This window comes from Staurois parvus, unplaced genomic scaffold, assembly GCF_062004578.1.
Source record: "Staurois parvus isolate SC_StPar_1 unplaced genomic scaffold, SC_StPar_1.0 ptg000094l, whole genome shotgun sequence".
NCBI classification, from domain to species: domain Eukaryota; kingdom Metazoa; phylum Chordata; class Amphibia; order Anura; family Ranidae; genus Staurois; species Staurois parvus.
Window position 1 is genome coordinate 2,292,025 of NW_028317890.1, and position 18,989 is coordinate 2,311,013.

The following is an 18,989-nucleotide window of genomic DNA, read 5'->3' on the forward strand; positions in this document are numbered from 1 at the left end:
GGTCTGAGAGGTGAGAATGGAAAAAGGTGAATGAGGGGTAAGGGAGGGAGAGTTAAAGAGTTAAGAAGGAAATAAGGAATGGTGAAGAGGAGGAGAGAGCAAACAAAGGGCAGGGAATGAAAAAATGGTACAGCTACAATTTAAAAAGGGGCAGTGCTTTTGTTATTGTCGGAATTCAACCTGCTGGAGATGTACAGTAGTCTGCCTGGCCTGAAGGTTCTTGCATTCCTCAGATAAAATAAAGTCTAAATACAGCCTGCAGTCAGGGTTGGCAGGCTTCACTGATAAATATGTTGGTAAAATATAATATAATTACAGTGTATTTAGATCAGTTTTATTAGCAGATGATTTAGACCAGTTTTTATGTGCTTTTATTTATTTCATAACATAGCTTATCTCTTAGTTAATCCTAATCAACCTAATTAACTCCTTTTTTTTACCCAACTTGTTTTGCTGATTTAGTTTTTCATTCTGTTTTTAATATGCAAATGAAATTATTTTGGTGTTGAATTTTTTTTGTTATTACGTTTTTATCTTTGGACTTAAAAAAATATTTTTTTCTGCCAAAAACATACTTTTAGTGTCCTTATAAGGGCTCATCCAGACAGGTGATGAGCCCCATCCTCTGTTCAGAGCCAAATTTGTGCACACATTATCTGTATTTGGATCTGTGCATCTGCTGCTACCTGCATGTCAGATATTGACATGCAACTATGTCTGTGCATCCACTGCGTCTGCATCAACTAATATGGGCTACCTGTGTTCAGCACCAAGGTGGATGCATACACAGCAAAATGTGGATCAGCATGGAGGATAGGGCTCATCGCCCATCTGAATGAGCCCTTCACAAGGATAGTCTAGTGCCATGATATATCTACTGCAGTGAAACATTCGGTATATGCAAGATTTTAATGCTTCACTTGTTGACAGTTACATTATGTTAAATTGTTCAGACCTCACATCTGCTGCTTTTAGGGTTCGTTGAACCATATAAGCAGCACTCGCAGGGTAGGGGGCCCTGAACTGAAAATAGCCCAGGGCCCAAGGTAAACCTAATCCACCACTGCTTTTAATCTTCTCTTTGCTAGTATAGCATCCCCATGGTAACCAACAGCCTGGTCAGCAAGTGGTCCAACATCTATTTCAAGCCACATTTAGTTTCGTGCCCTTTCAAGCTTATTCAGATAAAAGTACAAATAGCAATAGGAATGTAAACAGGGAGCCAGTTTTAGTAAGATGCAATTTATGGTTGCTATAGGTTACTGCATTTTTCTTGCTCTGGGCTACTATATTTCCCCTTTTCTCATCAGCAGAATGCACAAGTCCATGAAAGACCAGTGGCCATGGGAGATTCCAGGGACACTTAGCTTCTGAGTTAGAGTTGGAATAATATAATTTGCAAGGATTTCCTAGTGCTGTGCTGGCGATGGTGGCCAGTGCCATTTACAAGGAGACTGCCAAGTCAGGGATGGGTCAGAGTACGTTTTCCAAGGACACTGTACTGTTGAGTCTGAGATAGGTAGGGAAGTATTTCCAAAGACATTAGGCTCAGTTAACAAAGCTCCAATGCAAAGGTACAAATTTTTACTTTAACTATGTAACTGCTATTTTCTGTTCTCATTGGACTTTCTCGTTGGATAACTGTCACTTTTTTAAATAAGTATGCACATCCTAGTGTGTAAGCTTTGTGAATTGAGCCTATTGTATTACTGACCTGTTAATAGTGGGTGAGTGCAATGCTTAGGAGTGACATTTCCAGGGAAACTATAGTGTTGTACAATGGGGAGGGGGCTGTTGATTTGTTTGAGCCCTACAGAGTTGTGAATGGGGAGGGCATAAATATTGCCAAGTACAGTGTACAGCTGTTTTAGTGATAAGATAGAAATATTTCTGGGGCTACAAATGTGCTGAATGTGAAAAAAAGAGCTGTTAAAAAAGATATATTGATGATTTTTTTTCACACTTGTAAGCATTTATTCTCTGCTGCATACATTCCATCTATTAGAACACTACTGCTATTTAAAAAATGCTATAGTTCATTCACACACATTTTGTAGGTATGAGTGAGAACTATACACATATAAATATATTTGTTAAAGTTCCTCTCTAATTCAGCTTCTAACACAGACCTGGGCAAACTGTGGCCACAGGGCAACATCTGACCCCTTGGCTTTTCCTGTCTGGCCCTCGATGCCTCCACTGTCAACATACCTCTCTGAACCTGATAGCTTCTTCGTTGAAGAAACTGACAGGCTCAGAGCTGCTAGGAGCTTACAAATAAGCTAGTGTGTATGGAGCCTAAAAAAAATGCAAACCGTGTTAAAAATACATCACATGCTTTTTTGCAGCATCTCCATTGAAGTCTATTGAAACAAAAACACACTGTTTTGTGTTAAAAAAAGTCCATGACCCTTTCCAAAAATGAAGTGGCTGAAAACACACAGATGTGAAAGTGTCTGTAATGCCTATGAAATGTGTTGGCCTTGGACCCTTTTGTTTCCTTTTTGGAATTTTTACAATAAAGCATCGTTGCCCATCTGCCAGAAGCACGAGAAATTACATTGATGTCATTTCTCTGGGCTAAAGGAACAGAGTCACAAGACATTAGACTGCTTAAAGCAGATAAGAAGTGTTTGTTGGATTGAATGTGTTTGTGACATCTAGAAATATTACATTAGACTGCTTAAATTAGATAAGAACTTGTTTGTGCATTTAAAAATGTTTAAATCTTTAAGTTTAGAGTAGATATGAAGCTGATTTGTGGCAAAAGTGTGATATTACTAGATAAGACGTTGTTTGCTAGTAAAGTGGATGGGTGTGACTAATGGAACCTTCCTGCTGGCTCCTCCTAGAGTGGGCATGGCGCCCGCCCATTTCAGGAAAGATGCCAGAAACAGGGTATATAATGGGAAGCCTGAATGCGGTCAGTTGGGAACCTTCCTATGCGAAAGGGGACGCTCTGACGCTGGGACTCTAGCCAAGGCTATATGGGCTCATCAAAATATATATATATAAAGTGCTAATATACTAAATAACACTAATAAATAAATACTACTGTCCAAAAATTATATTATCCACAATAAAAAATAAAATCAAATAAAATAAACAGAATAGATAAAAATCCTCCAGAAAGACAGTCCGCAAAAAGGCTTCCAGCCGAATGTAGATCCAGTGATTATGGAGATCGAACCTCAAAAAAAGAGAGAACTCACATAGTGTGATACCAAAAAACGCATAAGGTAATATCAACATCACTGCAAAACGCATGTGAATCACACTAAACCACACGTGGGGACTCATGCAGGTGAGTATAATGTGAGCTGTGCAAACTGCTATAAACACTCTCATGCAGTGTGCAAACCATGTAAACACGTGTCCACTTCTAAGTGTATGGATAAAACACCTTACCAGAACATGGATATAACAAGCATGTAAGTCCCAATCCAAAAATGGCTTTTCAAACTTAGCAAGTGGGAAATTCCTCCTCCATTACCATATAGATTCCCTCCAAAGCTGAGCAGCTTATACTGATAAAGTTCATGTAAAAACTCATCCGGTCATGTTCTCAATGACTCCGGATAATGCCACCACAAACAGCAATAGGAAGTTCTTCAATACCACATAAATTTTATTGCATAAATGTCACATCATATTAAAATTACGAACAGACCCTCCATAGATCCTCAGGAACACTCCTCCTGTGTCTCTGAATGGAATTTCCAGGATCCCAGATGGCCGACCGGCAACTTCCTGTTACTCAATACGTCTTGACATCACTTCCCTTTGACATGTTTCGTCACCTGACTTATTCATAAAGGGTATATGGGCTCATCAGTTGGTCATGTTTAAGGCTTCTCCACGACCCCCAGTGCATTATGGTTACGATGGGGTCTGTTCCTTCCCGTCTTCCCATAGCTTTGGTAATGTATTAATTCTATGCTGTGACGCTGTCAAAAGATGTGTCTATTTCATGCTGTAATGCTCACATTATTATTGGTGTGTGTTATTATGCAGATTGTGATGATTATAAGATATATCCTCCTGTGTGTCGTGTGATAATAAAAGTGGAGGTGTTGACAGTGCAGGAATACTGCAATTGGATTACCGTATTTGCCGGCGTATAAGACGACTTTTTGACCCTTGAAAATCTTCTCAAAAGTCGGGGGTCGTCTTATACGCCGGTACACATGTTAGGGGGGGCTGCGGCATTAGGTACAGGGGTTTGCAGGGGCTGACGTCTCTTACCTGGATCCAGTCCCACGACGATCCGGTCCAGGAAGCGCGGCGTCTCCTTCAGTTCGGCCACTGGATGTTCGTGCGGCTGCGCGGCTCCGCCTCCTCACCGGTGATTGGCCGCCATAACTGTAGCTCAGGAAAGGCACACAGGCGGCCAATCACCGGCGAGGGGGCGGAGCCGAGCGGCCCCGCGAAAATTGAGTGCCGGAGCAGCAGGTAAGTGCTCTGTGTAGAGGTGCTGCTGCAACCACATATGCTGGCTGCAGCAGCACCGTACTAGAACAGGGTCAGCAAGTGTCAGTGGGAGGAATAGTGCCCCATCATTGGTGTCACTGATACCAATGATGGGGCACTATGCCTCCCACTGATACCAACGATGGGGCACTATTCCTCCCACTGACACCAACGATGGGGCACTATTCCTTCCCCCCACTGACACCAACGATGGGGCACTATTCCCCCCCCCACTGACACCAACGATGGGGCACTATTCCTCCCCCCACTGACACCAATGATGGGGCACTATTCCACCCCTCACTGACACCAATGATGGGACACCATTCCTCCCACTGACACCAATGATGGGGCACTATTCCTGCCACTGATACCAATGATGGGGCACCTATTCCCCCCACTGATACCAATGATGGGGCACCTATTCCCCCCACTGATACCAATGATGGGGCACTATTCCTCCCACTGATACCAATGATGGGGCACTATTCCTCCCACTGATGCCAATGATGGGGCACCATTCCTGCCACTGATACCAATGATGGGGCACCTATTCCCCCCACTGATACCAATGATGGGGCACTATTCCGTCCACTGATACCAATGATGGGGCACTATTCCTCCCACTGACATCAATGATGGGGCACTATTCCTCCCACTGACATCAATGATGGGGCACTATTCCTCCCACTGACATCAATGATGGGGCACTATTCCTCCCACTGACATCAATGATGGGGCACTATTCCTCCCACTGACATCAATGATGGGGCACTATTCCTCCCACTGGTGTGCATTGGAAGAGGGGTAGTCTTATACGGCGAGTATAGCCCAAACACTACATTTTAGCAGGAAAAGTAGGGGGGTCGTCTTATACGCCCAGTCGTCTTATACGCCAGCAAATACGGTATGTTATTTCTTGGAGAGCCGAGTGAATGCTATGATGTGCTTAGAATAATGGTGTAAGTGCTGGCGAAACACACCTGTGTATTGTATGAGTGACTACCTGTGTATTGTGTGTATATGACTTGCTTTTGGTTATTGTGTCCAGCATTGCATTACAATGTCCCATAGGGAAACCATGTGTATTGGACTGTAAGCCTAAAAAAAGCAAAAAGCACTAAACGCAATGGTGTGAACCAGGCCTTAGAGCACAGAAAGTGCATCAGCTGATTATAATTAACCAGATCCTCCTGTTTGGATTCAGATTCAGAATACTTTATTAACCCCAACTGGGAAATGACTAAATTACAGAATGAGTATGCAATCAGTCTGGTGAAACAAAGAGCCTTTTCTTCACAGCAACTAAAGGTATGAAACTGTTACAACGTTTGTTAAATTCCTGCAATGTACATTGATCACCCAGGAGGGTTATTTTTTTTCTTAAAAAAAGTTACTCTTTAAGTCTCTGAGAGCTGAATACAATGGCTAACCTACAAATATACATTTTTAATTAAATAGCACAAAATGGAAAAAAGCTTAAAAAATGAGAGGGTGGTATAAATGTTTTGTACAAATATTCTTTTTTTTATTATGGTCAAGACTAGAAACACAATTTTTAAAGACATTTTTTATATGGAAATATTTAATATGAATATTATGTATCACTGTTCAACAAATTTTTATTTTTTGCCAGGTTTGGAAACAAAAGGATCCATTTCTTAATGAATTTCACATTCTGAGTTCAAATATAACAATGAAATTTGTCAATTGGCTCTAGTTTTTCTGTAAACGGAAAGTTTTCTACTATAGGCGTAATGACTACATAATGCACAATAATTATATAGATAGATGTCTTTCCACAAATATAAAGCAAGTGATATTGACTACATAACAAAGCCTAAATGGCATAATATATTGCATAGGATTACCAAGAAAAATTATAGCCATAAGCTAAGTTGAATCATTTTAATACTTAGGATTCTCACTAGTTTTGTCTTCAGTTTGTGTCGGTTTTGCTTCTCTTGGCTTTTCTCTTGTATTCGAGGAAAGGGCTATCTCTTACAACTGTCCAGCAATAGTCAGCAAGCATTGATGGGCTCCATTTACCTTGATATCTTCTTTCCATAGCTGCAATGTCTTGATTGAAGCGCTCTCCGTGTTCATCACTCACTGCTCCACAGTTTGGTGGGAAAAAATCCAGATGCGAATGTAGAAAATGAATTTTTAGAGACATGTTGCAACCCAGATTTCTATAAGTCTGGATGAGTTTTTCTACCACTTTCTTGTAGTCTGGTGTTTTATTGTTTCCAAGAAAATTTGATGTCACTGATACAAATGCTGTCCAGGCAGCCTTTTCCTTTCCACGCAACAGAGAAAGAAACTCATCATCATGAATAAGTTTACGAATCTGTGGCCCAACAAAGACTCCTTCATTTATTTTTGCAGCACTAAGTGCTGGAAATTTGCTAATCAGGTACTTGAAACCTGCTTTATTCTTGTCCATTGCCTTAACAAAGTTTTTCATTAATCCCAACTTGATGTGTAATGGAGGTAATAAGATCTTATTGCTGTCTACAAGTGCTGGATAGTTAACATTTTTTTCTCCAGGCTGCAATGACTGGCGTAATGGCCAGTCTCTTTTGGCATAGTGCATTTCTCTCGCACGACTGTCCCACTCACAGAGGAAGCAGCAGTACTTAATATATCCACCTTGAAGTCCAAGTAGGATAGCAATCACCTTCAGGTCACCACAAATCGACCATTGATGTTCATCATAGTTGATGCACCTTAAAAGCTCTTTCAAGTTTTCATACGTTTCTTTCATTGAAACTGCGTAAGCAACTGGAACTGACGGCAGCTGATTGCCATTATGGAGCAAAACAGCTTTAAGACTCGCCTTGGAAGCATCAATGAACAGCCTCCACTCATCGGGATCATAGCATACGCCGATGGCTGAGATTAAACCATGAACGTTGTTACATACAGCAATATCACCTTCCTGGACGAAGAATGGGATCAGATCTTTCTGACGATGACGGTAGAAAGACGTACGAACGTCACTTGCTAGGAGATTCCACTGTTGTAGTCTTGACCCCAAAAGCTCTGCCTTGTTCTTCGGAAGATCCAGGTCTCTGATAAGATCGCTCAATTCCACTTGTGTAATGAGGTGTGGTTCAGTGGGTGTGGATGGAAGAAAGTCTGGGTCATGTGAGGTTGACGGTTGATGACTACACGCTTCAGGTTCTTCCTCACTTGACTCAACTACGAAGGATTCTGGTGCTTTAGGAATTGGTAGCCCCTCTCCCTGAGGAACTGGACGTATTGCCGATGGAATATTTGGATAGTGCACAGATAACTTTTTCTTCCTATTTAGCCCTTTTGTTGGAGGCACCATACAAAAGTAACAATTACTAACATGATCTGTTGGCTCTCTCCAAATCATTGGCACAGCGAAAGGCATAGATGCCTTTTTTCCATTCAACCATTGCTCCAGTGCCGTCCCACAAGAAATGCAGCATATATGTGGTGCCCAGCTCTTGTCCTGGTCTCCTATCTTGCAGCCAAAATACAAGTTGTAGGCTTTCTTAATCATTCCTGTTATCCTCCTTTTTTGTGAGATAAAAGTTATTTCACCGCAGATATAGCAGAAATTATCTGCTTTATTCACACAAGTTCGAGGCATTACTGAGTAGCCTATATAAGCATAAAACGAAATGTAAAGACGCTGTCGAACTACAATCAGCTACAGATACTGCAGCTTTTATGCAGTGAAGTGATGCAATTAAAGGCTAATATTGCATCATCTCAGTATACATGCAACTTTCTATTGGTCACCAGTATCAATTGCGCAATATGCAGCTGAAGTTGCATCATAATTTTGAATGGCTTACGTCATTAGATGGGTGAATATATCATGGAAACTAGAGCCAATCAACATTTTTTAGGGTCATTTTCGTTTTCAGCACCCCAAAATTATGTAAGATTAGCTAATTTTATGCCCAAAACTTTTTACCTGTTGAACAGTGATATTCTTCTTTCCAGAGCTTTAGGCCCCTTTTATTCATTTCCATACCTCCTCTGTTGTAAAAAGCCGATTGTTTCTAATGCTCAATAGTTTAAGTTGTATAATCAGTGGAAATGACAACACGTCCCTCTCTTTCTTACCTTCTCCCTTTGTATGGTTCTTTCCAAGGTATGAGTCAGAGACAGGGTATCTGCAAAGAGACAAGGATTAAAAATCCATTCCTTTAAAGTACATACATTCTACAATAATAGCTCACATGATGTGTTCAGTAAGAATAAACTGTACTTATTTTTTATACGTTTATTCTACATATGAAAAGCTGACCTTACATCTTGTACATTCAGGTATAAAGGCATTTAAATCAGAAGGTGTAAGCATCTTGTTAGTGGTGGTAGGCAGATTAGCAAGCCCACCTGCATGCATTAAAAAAAAGTGACATACCCAATCTAATAAGATTGTTAAATATTACTCATCATGACATAGAACAGCTAAAGCAGAATGCCACTTCAATTCCCAAGGAGAAACCCATTTACTGTGCTGTTATTCTCTGTGGATACACCCACTGTGCAAACAAAAAATAAAACATAATAGTTCTTCTTGCTTTTCCGTGTTCTGCGCAAATATATTGCTTAATATTCTGCTTATATTCATCCACAGCTTCCTGTTTGAATTGAAGGAAAATGATGATATTTGTCGCCAGGCATTAAAATCAGGATCATTTTATCTGTTCCACAATTTTTCACCTCTTGTACGGAAGTCTGACAATACGTATTATGCACCAGTATTAAGTTGTTCAGGTAAATATGATCTTGTTTCCTAATTGATGCAATATGTAACAATAATATATTTTTCCATCCTTGGTTCATTCTATCTCCTATGAACAATATACAAATTCAATTTTTAAATATAAACTTTCATTACTTACCTTATTTAGAATCCAGTGATGTTATCACTGGGTCTCTGTCTTTCTCTATGCAGTGCAAGCAGATCACAACTGGTAAGAGGTTTAGGCAAGAGTTATGACATTTAGGAGGAGTTATGCAAATATAAAATGCCTCCATGGGTTGATGTCAGTCTGGAGGAGTGGGCTTTCCTAGGCAAGCTACATTTGCATGCAGACTACCTTAGGTACCACTCATATGTGATGCTGAGCCTCCATGATTAAAAGAACTGATATCCAGTGTTTGAAAGGGGTGGGCGAAAGACAGTTTGGCTTGCTGTGGGCACGCTTAAAAAACATTACTTTGAGGTAAAGAAAAAAAAAACATATATACTTCACTCTATGCTGCAGCATTGGTATGATGCTGCAGCTTCCCCATGTCAGCACTAAGATGGGGAACTGAGTGATTACATGACTGCTGAGAGTGCAGAGCAGTAACTGTCTGTCACCACTCCCTACTCTGCTTGTCCAATGCTCACTGGAGTGCTGGGCTGGGGAAGTGATGGGCGCAGCTGCCTTTGGCTCTCAGTTGTGCGCTGAGAGGTGGAACCAACTGTGAGTATCGGTGGATCCCGACAATATCCCCAAAAAAAAAACTGAGCTTGTAATATTTCCTCCTCCCCGGTCCCCAACTCATGACTTTACCATTAAGATCAACAGCACAACCATTGGTCCTTCCCCTCATGCCAGGGTGCTAGGCGTAATCCTAGACTCTGACCTCTTCTTTGGGCCCCACATCCACTCACTGGCTAAATCCTGCCGCCTCAACCGCCGGAACATTTCCAAAATCCGCCCCTTCCTGACCAATGACACCACAAAACAACTTATCCACGCCCTGGTTTTATCCCGCCTCAATTACTGCAACTCCCTCCTTACTGGTCTACCGTTACACAGGCTATCCCCCCTTCAGTCTATTATGACTGCTGCCGCTAGACTCGTACACCTTACCAACCAATCAGCGACTGCTGCCCCTCTCTGCCAATCTCTTCACTGGCTTCCACTAACCCAACGTATAAAATTCAAAATACTAACCACGGCTTACAAAGCCATCCATAACACTGCCCCTAGCTACATCACCAACCTCATCCACAGATACCGCCCAAATCACCCACTCCGCTCCTCCCATGATATCCTCCTCTCTAGCTCCCTCATCACCTCCTCCCACGCTCACCTCCAGGACTTCTCCAGAGCCTCTCCCATCCTCTGTAACTCCCTACCACAGCATGTCAGCCCCCACCCTGTCTGCCTTTAGGCGATCTTTGAAAACGCACTTCTTCAGGGAAGCCTACCCCACCTCCACCTAAGAACTGTACTTGAATCACCTCCACCAGATCATCCCCCGCAGGTATCACCTTTTGTATCACCTCCACCTTCCTTTAGATTGTAAGCTCGACGAGCAGGGCTCTCACATTCCTTCTGTACTGAAATTTATTGTAATTGTACTGTCTCCCTTACATTGTAAAGCGCTGCGCAAACTGTTGGAGCTATATAAATCCTGAATAATAATAATAATATGGTGGGCATCTTTCCAGAGCCTGAAGTGACTCTGGGTCATGGGAGAGCAAAAGTAAGTGCACCTCTATGACCCACAAGAGAAGTATGACCAGATATGTGTTGCCCATACTCCAGCCCCACTGCCTGCAGCCTTTAAAAATTTATGACAGACCGAAATACGCTGCAGGCTGGATGTTGTACCGTGTGGTACTTGTATTCAGAGCCATATGGGTTCTGGGAGGTGGTGCAAATCTGCAGAGAGAGCAGGTGTCAGATGGGCTGCAAATCTGCACAGAGAGCAGGTGTCGGATGTGCTGCAAATCTGCACAGAGAGCAGGTGTCGGATGTGCTGCAAATCTGCACAGAGAGCAGGTGTCGGATGTGCTGCAAATCTGCACAGAGAGCAGGTGTCGGATGTGCTGCAAATCTGCACAGAGAGCAGGTGTCGGATGTGCTGCAAATCTGCACAGAGAGCAGGTATCGGATGTGCTGCAAATCTGCACAGAGAGCAGGTGTCGGATGTGCTGCAAATCTGCACAGAGAGCAGGTGTTGGATGTGCTGCAGATCTGCACATAGAGAAGGTGTTGGATGTGTTGCAGACCTGCAGAGAGAACAGGTATCGGATGTGCTGCAGATCTGCAGAGAGAGCAGGTGTCGGTCATGCTGCAGATCTGCAGAGAGAACAGGAGTCGGAAGTGCTGCAGATCTGCATGGAAAGCAGGTGTCAGATGTGCTGCAGATCTGCAGAGAGAACAGGCGTTGGATGTGCAGCAGATCTGCAGAGAGAACAGGTGTCGGATGTGTTGCAGATCTGCATAGAAAGCAGGTGTCAGATGAGCTGCAGATCTGCATGGAGAGCAGGTGTCGGATGTGCTGTAGATCTGCACAGAGAGCAGGTGTCAGATGTGCTGCAGACCTGCACGGAGAGCAGGTGTCGGATGTGCTGCAGATCTGCACAGAGAGCAGGTGTCGGATGTGCTGCAGATCTGCACAGAGAGCAGGTGTTGGATATGCTGCAAATCTGCAGAAAGAACAGGTGTCGGATGTGTTGCAGATCTGCATAGAAAGCAGGTGTCAGATGAACTGCAGATCTGCATGGAGAGCAGGTGTCGGATGTGCTGTAGATCTGCACAGAGAGCAGGAGTCTGCTTGTTAACATAATAAATTGAGCAACTCCCTCACTCCATTCAGATCTGCAGCACCTTGCACCGCCGCTTGCTGTGAAGATGATAGTGGCAGCCGGGGCGGGAGACCCAGGAGAGGACTGCCAGGTTGATAAGTGCCTTTGCCCTGGTAGGACTGTGCAGGGGAGGCTTCAAATGAAAGGGGCACTGTGATGTGTAAATGGGCTCTATGACTTGAAGAGGAATGCAATGTAAAGAGGCAATTTAATGAGAAAGGGATCTGAGTGGGACTGCTTTAAAGAGGGGGTTGTGATGTAAAGGGGAAATGGACTGTGATGTGAAGGGTGTCTTTAATGAAAAGGGGATCTGTGGACATTGATGTAAAGGGGGGACTGTGATATTAGGAGGATTTGTGATGTGAAAGGGGCTAAGGACAGTGATGCAAACGGAGACTGTAGACACTGATGTAAAGAGGGGGGGGTGATATTAAGAGGATTTGTGATGTGAAGGGGGACTGAGGACTGATGTGTGTTATAGTGCACACATGAGATATGGACCCCTGCCAGATAATAACTATACTAGCTGGACCTCCATTCATTTTAGTTCAAGACCCCTGGTATGAACCCTCAACTCTGCAGTAGACAGCATTGAACCATTGTTAGAAAAGTTGATTGGTGGACTGGACTGCAAGATTTGGAGGCATTTGTCCCCTAGGCCGCTGTCTCTACAGTACATTGGAGTAGTGATACTTTTTCCCAATTCAGACCTTTTTCACAGAAGGAACTGCAGGCTTTGGCAATTGATGATTGTAAATTAGTAACCTACTCCAAGCTCAGACCTCTGATCATGTGACCCTTTTTTTCATTTTGGATAGAGTAAAGGAGCTTTTTCGCCATGTGTCCCAGAACTAGTGTCCCCTTTGGAAGATTTCCCCTCTATTACTGTTATGGTGTCAACCCAAAATATGGGATTTTTTTTTCTCTTGATCATAATGGTAAACAGTGTCCTGAAATAGAGAGGGCTAATCTCAGATAAAAACTGACTGGGGTTCTAATCCCTGACCACTCTATCAAAAACTACAAAAGTAAAAATTCCCTTTAGATATACTGTAAGTCCCATGTCACGCTATGAATCGTACAGGAATGCGCAGTGCATTCCTGTTCGATTCACATGCGATCCACTGTGGTGCGATTTGAGCCTATTTATTTTGAATGGTCTCAAATCGCCATGCACTACATGAACTGCTTTTGGAAATGTGCTGCAACCGGATTGCATGGTACATTATACCATGCAGTCCAGTGCAGGCAAATGCACTGCGTTTGTAAGCTGCATTTGGGGGGTGTTGATAACTTAACATTGACATCCCCTACAGATCACAGGTTTCCCACACTATGTTCTAGTGTGACATTATCAAGTGCTGCATGGGCCACATTTTATAATAATATTATAATAGACACTTTTTGATTTATAGAGTTAATGAAAACCCTCAGCCAGCACGGAAAAGACAAGTTGACCTTAGAGGAGTCGGTTCTGGTTGGTTGCTCAGAATCATGCACTGCAGAATTTGCACTAGACCTAGGTAAGTGAATATTGTTGCTCTTTTATTACATTTTGCTGGGAAATGCAGATAGAAAAATTTCACTTGACATTTACAACCTATCAATGTATCTTTTGCATTGCATTTTCTATTTTTCTCAACTGTTATAAATAAGAAATAAGAACAATTTTTTTTACAGCATAGGTTTATTGTGTAGGTAATATAATACAAATGTATAAGAACTCCAGTTACATTATTGCTGTAAACAAAAGTAAACAATTTGTTGCGCAGTGTATAAACAAAAAGACACAATGTAAAACGTTTTCAATATCCTTCCCGTGATAATGAAAGTGAACTATAGCTTGATAATTAAAGTGATTCTAATGGCTTTTTTTTGTTTTATATTTCAATATTTTTATTGAAAAACTGTAGAAAGTAGTATACTACAGAAAAATAGGAAACATATCCCACCTACATGGTGAGTTGTGGTGAACAAACAGATTCATGGAATATATAGGCACATAAGAATACATCAACCAATGATGTTGTAAACAAGAAAACACAGCAGTAGGGTAGCACATATTCCATGGGTCAGTAAACATGGGCAGTTTCATATAGCCATCTAACAAAAATAAGGAGACCGAAAAAATTAAACAGAAAGAGTCGAAGAGGATAAAGAATATAACGAGAGAAAAAAACAGAAGAAAGAAAGAAGGAGGAAGGAAAGAAAAGAGAGAAGAGAAGAAGATAAGAGGGCCAGCCATAGGACCATTAAATATTAGCAATATACCTAATCCATGTTTCCCATGTAACCTCAAATTTAGAAGTATTATTTTTAACGATACTAGTAAGTTTATCATTTATCATAATCCAATTAAGTTTCTGTTTGACCAAGTCTAGCGGAATTGATGATTGTCTCCAACATCTAGCTATAGCAATTCGTACTGCCAACAAAAGATAAAGAATTGAACTGATTTCTTGGGAATATCAGTGGGCAACAGATGAAATATGGCTACTTCTGGTGATCTATGAATATTAATTCCCATTACCGAATAAATAAAGTTAAATATTCGGATCCAAAATCTATGAACCACTGGACATTTCCACCATATGTGGAGCATAGTGCCCTCTTGTCCGCAGTGTCGAAAGCAATTAGGTGACACAGGTGGATACATTTTAGCAATACGTGTAGGAACTAGGTACCAGTGAAGAAGTGTTTTATAATTGGATTCAATAAGAGTAGTATTAATAAAAAAAAATATTTTTTTTAAACAAAAAATAACAAACATGTTAAACTCCCCTGCTGTGTGCAGTGGTTTTGCACAGAGCAGCCTGGATCCTCCTCTTCTAGGGTCACCTGCAGGCTCTCCTGGCCCCTCCTGTTGGGTGCCCCCACAGAAAGCAGCTTGCTTTGGGGGCACGCGCTGCTCCATGTGTCCATTCACACACGGAGCTGCGGCTCGTCCCTGCCCAGTCTCTCTTCTCATTGGCTGACTGGCTGTGATTGACAGCAGTGGGAGTCAGTGGCTCGAGGGAGTCCCGGGATAGCCTCCAGTGCACATTGCTGGATCGAGAGGGGGCTTAGGTGAGTATTAGGGGGGTCTGGGGGGATGCTGCACACAGGTTTTTTTACCTTCATGAATTCTATGCAAGGTAAAAAACCTCGAGCCTTTACAACCACTTTAAATTAAATCAATATGTCCAAATATATATGTTCCCCAGTGATGAATAGTGTCCACTTTATAATTCATCCAGTGATTCCTTGTGTCCATCAGCACCTTCGCCCCTACGGGAGGAGGAGAGTTTTGTGCTGACGCCATAGCTGCCAGCTGGGGCCGGCACCAGCAGTGTCTGTTACATGCAGGGGCGGACTGACAACTCATGGGGCCCCCGGGCAATAGGGAATCATGGGGCCCCTGTGTCCTTGCCCAAACTCAAAAAAGCCTATGAAAAAGGTACCAGGGGCATCTCATGGGGCCCCCTACTGACCCCGGGCCCTCGGGCAGTGCCCGAGTTTCCAAATGGTCAGTCCACCCCTGGTTACATGTGAGTTTTTATTGATCTTTTGTGAATAGATTTGAATGTATACCTAATACATTTCCTTTGTTTGTATCTGAGTCCCTGGAAGGATCAGAGGAAGGGAGCCATGATATAAAGCATTTGGAGGTGAAGGATTTGGATTGTTGCATACACAGTATTCCTGCTCTAATAGATCACCTATATCCTAGGGTCTATATACTTGGTAAGAGGCTGTATTTGGTGGTGGTGGAATCTCTGGATGAATTATAAAGTGTACACTATTCATCACTTGGGAACATGTATATTTGGACATATTGATTTAATTTAATTATCATGATATAGTTGACTTTCATTATCATGGGAAGGATATTGACAAAGAGTTTTACATTGTGTCTTTTTATTTATATGTAGTACAACAAATTGTTTACTTTTTGTTTATGTATGTTTGATGTTTTGAGTGCAGCTGAGTGATATTTGTTTATTCATATTTATTTGGTTTGGTTTTCACTAAGTACAGTGAACAAACGTTTGTTTTTAGTTTGTACATTATTGCTATGTTACATTAAGCGGCATATCGCATGTGAGTCGCACAGGAACCACACCTCATTCCTGTGCAAATCACATGCAAATTCTGTGCGGTGTGATTTGAGCCATACATTTTGTATGGCTCAAATTGCACCACATCCGCAGCAAAAAGGTGCAGGACACTTTTTTTGGTCCGCAGTAGAATGGGATCGCATGGGTATTCACACCCATGCGATCCGATTCTGCACATCGCACCGCATTTTGCGAACCAATTTCGGGGTGTTGTTAACATACACACCCGCAGCGGTTCGCATGAATGGGGTGCGACTGTGATGCAGTGCAGAATTCACACAGAAGCTGCTGTGAATTCTGCACCGCATCAGTGTGAACCCAGGCTAAACCCCCAACCACAATGACCCCCAACCACAATGCAAAGGTTAAATGCTTGATTAGTCTAGGGTTAAAGCGATAAGGTGTTGTACTAAATTCCTGGCTCCAGCAGGCTCACTTAATCCATGCGGCCTACCCAGCGCTGCTGCCACAAGAGCACAACTCCTCCACGTATAATGCAGGGTCAATAGCCCTGCATTGTATGTGATGACGCTGAGGGACTGCCTACAGCCCCGTCCACAGACTGGAGGTTCGGGTGGAGGAGAGCAGTGCTGGAGCCTCCTGGACCGAGCCATAGGGCAAACAATAAACCCCTAGACAAAATGAGCATTTAACTCTTTCAATGCCAGAGGGAACCCACTGTAGATTTTGTCTACAACCTGGAGATCGGCTTTAATAAAAAAAAATTGGGGTGATGATATAATTTTTCTGTGTCAGATGATAATGCTTTTTCTGATGTCAAAAGCCTCCATGCAGCATTTAAATTCATACAGTAGAAAGGTTTCTAAAGCCCATCTGTGGGCAGCAAGTAAATGCTCCCTTGCAATTAGGCTGCCCCAGCATGGCAGGGATAAATGCTCGTTTAGGTCTTGGGGTGGGGGTGAGGGGTGCAAAAAACAAATAGACTTTCCTCTGCTACCCTACACTGTGGCAGTGGGCTATCCCTTGGTGTCCTTACATCCCGTGTGGGGCTATAGGCTCTGCATTGGACTTGATGATGTCAGAGGACATGTACTGCAAGAACCTTTTGGATCGGTCTTACAGCATACAGGGAGTTAAGGGAATGGAGGTATGGGTAAGTAAAACTGCTTTTGTGGGCCCCTAGACTGAAACAAATGTTTAACCCTTGCAGTGAAGGGGTATCACCACTGCAAGGGAGTGTTTCTCCTTTCCCTGAAATTCAGCTTTAAAGTCCACCGTGCAAAAAATATACAAATTATGTTTCAAAAGCTTAGCTGTTGGGCATCAGTATTCATAGCATATAAACACGCTATGACAGCAGTGTCACTAAATAGATTCCCCCATATAAATGGGACTTTCAAGGCAGAAACACCATATATTAAAGTACAATACTCTTTATTCCGTTCTCATCATAAAAATAATTTTCTTGTATTAAAAGATTGTTCATTACAATATATTCGTACACAATCAAAATACATAGCAATTTTTTCAACATTTTACATGTTTACAAGTTTACAAAGATGCCCTTTGTTTGTTGTTTTTTGATTTATAAGGTCTATTCTATTCTATATTATTGTATAATGTAAGGTGATTAAAAAAAGCCCTGTTGTGGACTGTCTTTTTGGATAGCTAATAGGCTTCAATTTCTGCTAACTCTAAATTGGTGGAATTTTGAAGTATCCTGCAATTTTGTGTCCCTATTGTGCATTTGTTTTATAATAATTTATGAGGATAACCATTGTATCATTATGTCTTCCTGCAACTAGGGGTCTCCACTTGTTGCAGTCCATTCTGACGGCGCCCAGCACGCACAGGCTGCCGCCTGCTTATTGTGCTGTGGGTGGGGGCTTCTTCTGGGCTGGACAGGGGGTGTGGATGTGCTCGTAGTGATGCTTCTGCATTGCCCTGCCAGCCTTTTGATAGTGTGTGCTGTGGACTCCCGGAACGTGATACAGTAGGCAGAGTGCACTGACGTCTCATGTCATCGTGTGCATGGTGCATGCATGGCGGCGCCTGCGCGCCAGGTGTTTAGGGGGTTGTTTTACTGGGATTGATGGTGTCACGTACCTGATTGGAGACTGAAATGACAAGGTCGGCCTCACTTGTGTCACTAGCCCTGACCCCACTAGAAGTGGAACAGAGGGTGTATAGGGACCAGGGGGACAAGAGCGCCAGCAGATGTTGTTTGCAGCTCTTGCAGTTGGAGATTTTGGAAGACTGGTGAACCTCCGATTCAGGATCAGTAGTGATATGCAGGGCTGGTATGGTAGGACGCCAGGTGCGCACCAGAGCAAGGCAAGATGCAGGGATGGGAGACAGGAGCAATGTCATAGGAATAGCCGGGGTCATCAACGGGCGGACAGCGGGGTACCAAATCATAAGCAAGCCAAAGTCAGGAGCAGAGCCGAAGTCAGGAACAAGTATCAAGCAGGAGAGTAATCAGAGTCAGGTCAGGAACAAGCCGGGTCAACAACAAAGAAATCACACAGGAACGAGCAGGAAACGGGGAATAGCTGAAGACCAGTCATCACTCAGCACAGGCAGAGACACCTTTTAAATAGTCCGTCTGGCGCCAATCTTCACCATACATGTGCACGTGTGTGTGCGTGATCGTGCATTTCTGTGCACATGCGCACGTCTATTCACCAGCCATCTCACGGGAATTCCCTTACAGATGGCCATGGAAAGTTTGAGGGCCATTTTTACCCTCCGCCCCTTGTTTTACCTATAAACACCTGTGGTTTGCACAGGTGTTCCTGATTACTTTATCAGTATTATTATATATTTGGGTATTTTTTTGGCCAGTCTAAGCAATCTTCCAAAGGTGTGCATTAGATGTT

General features: G+C 42.7%; 1 protein-coding gene across 2 annotated transcripts in view; it reads left to right on the plus strand.

The window, feature by feature from the left end:
• Positions 1-18,989, plus strand: part of NUDT13 (nudix hydrolase 13) — a 73,811-nt gene that overhangs the window by 21,586 nt on the left and 33,236 nt on the right. For both annotated transcript variants that reach the window (XR_016311797.1, XM_089670740.1), the window contains exons 3-4: positions 9,095-9,234; positions 13,468-13,575. Coding sequence is in view for 1 of the 2 variants with exons in the window: in XM_089670740.1 (XP_089526866.1) it covers positions 9,095-9,234; positions 13,468-13,575 (248 nt within the window). In the remaining variant the exon portion in view is untranslated. The remainder of the gene's footprint in view (positions 1-9,094; positions 9,235-13,467; positions 13,576-18,989) is intronic.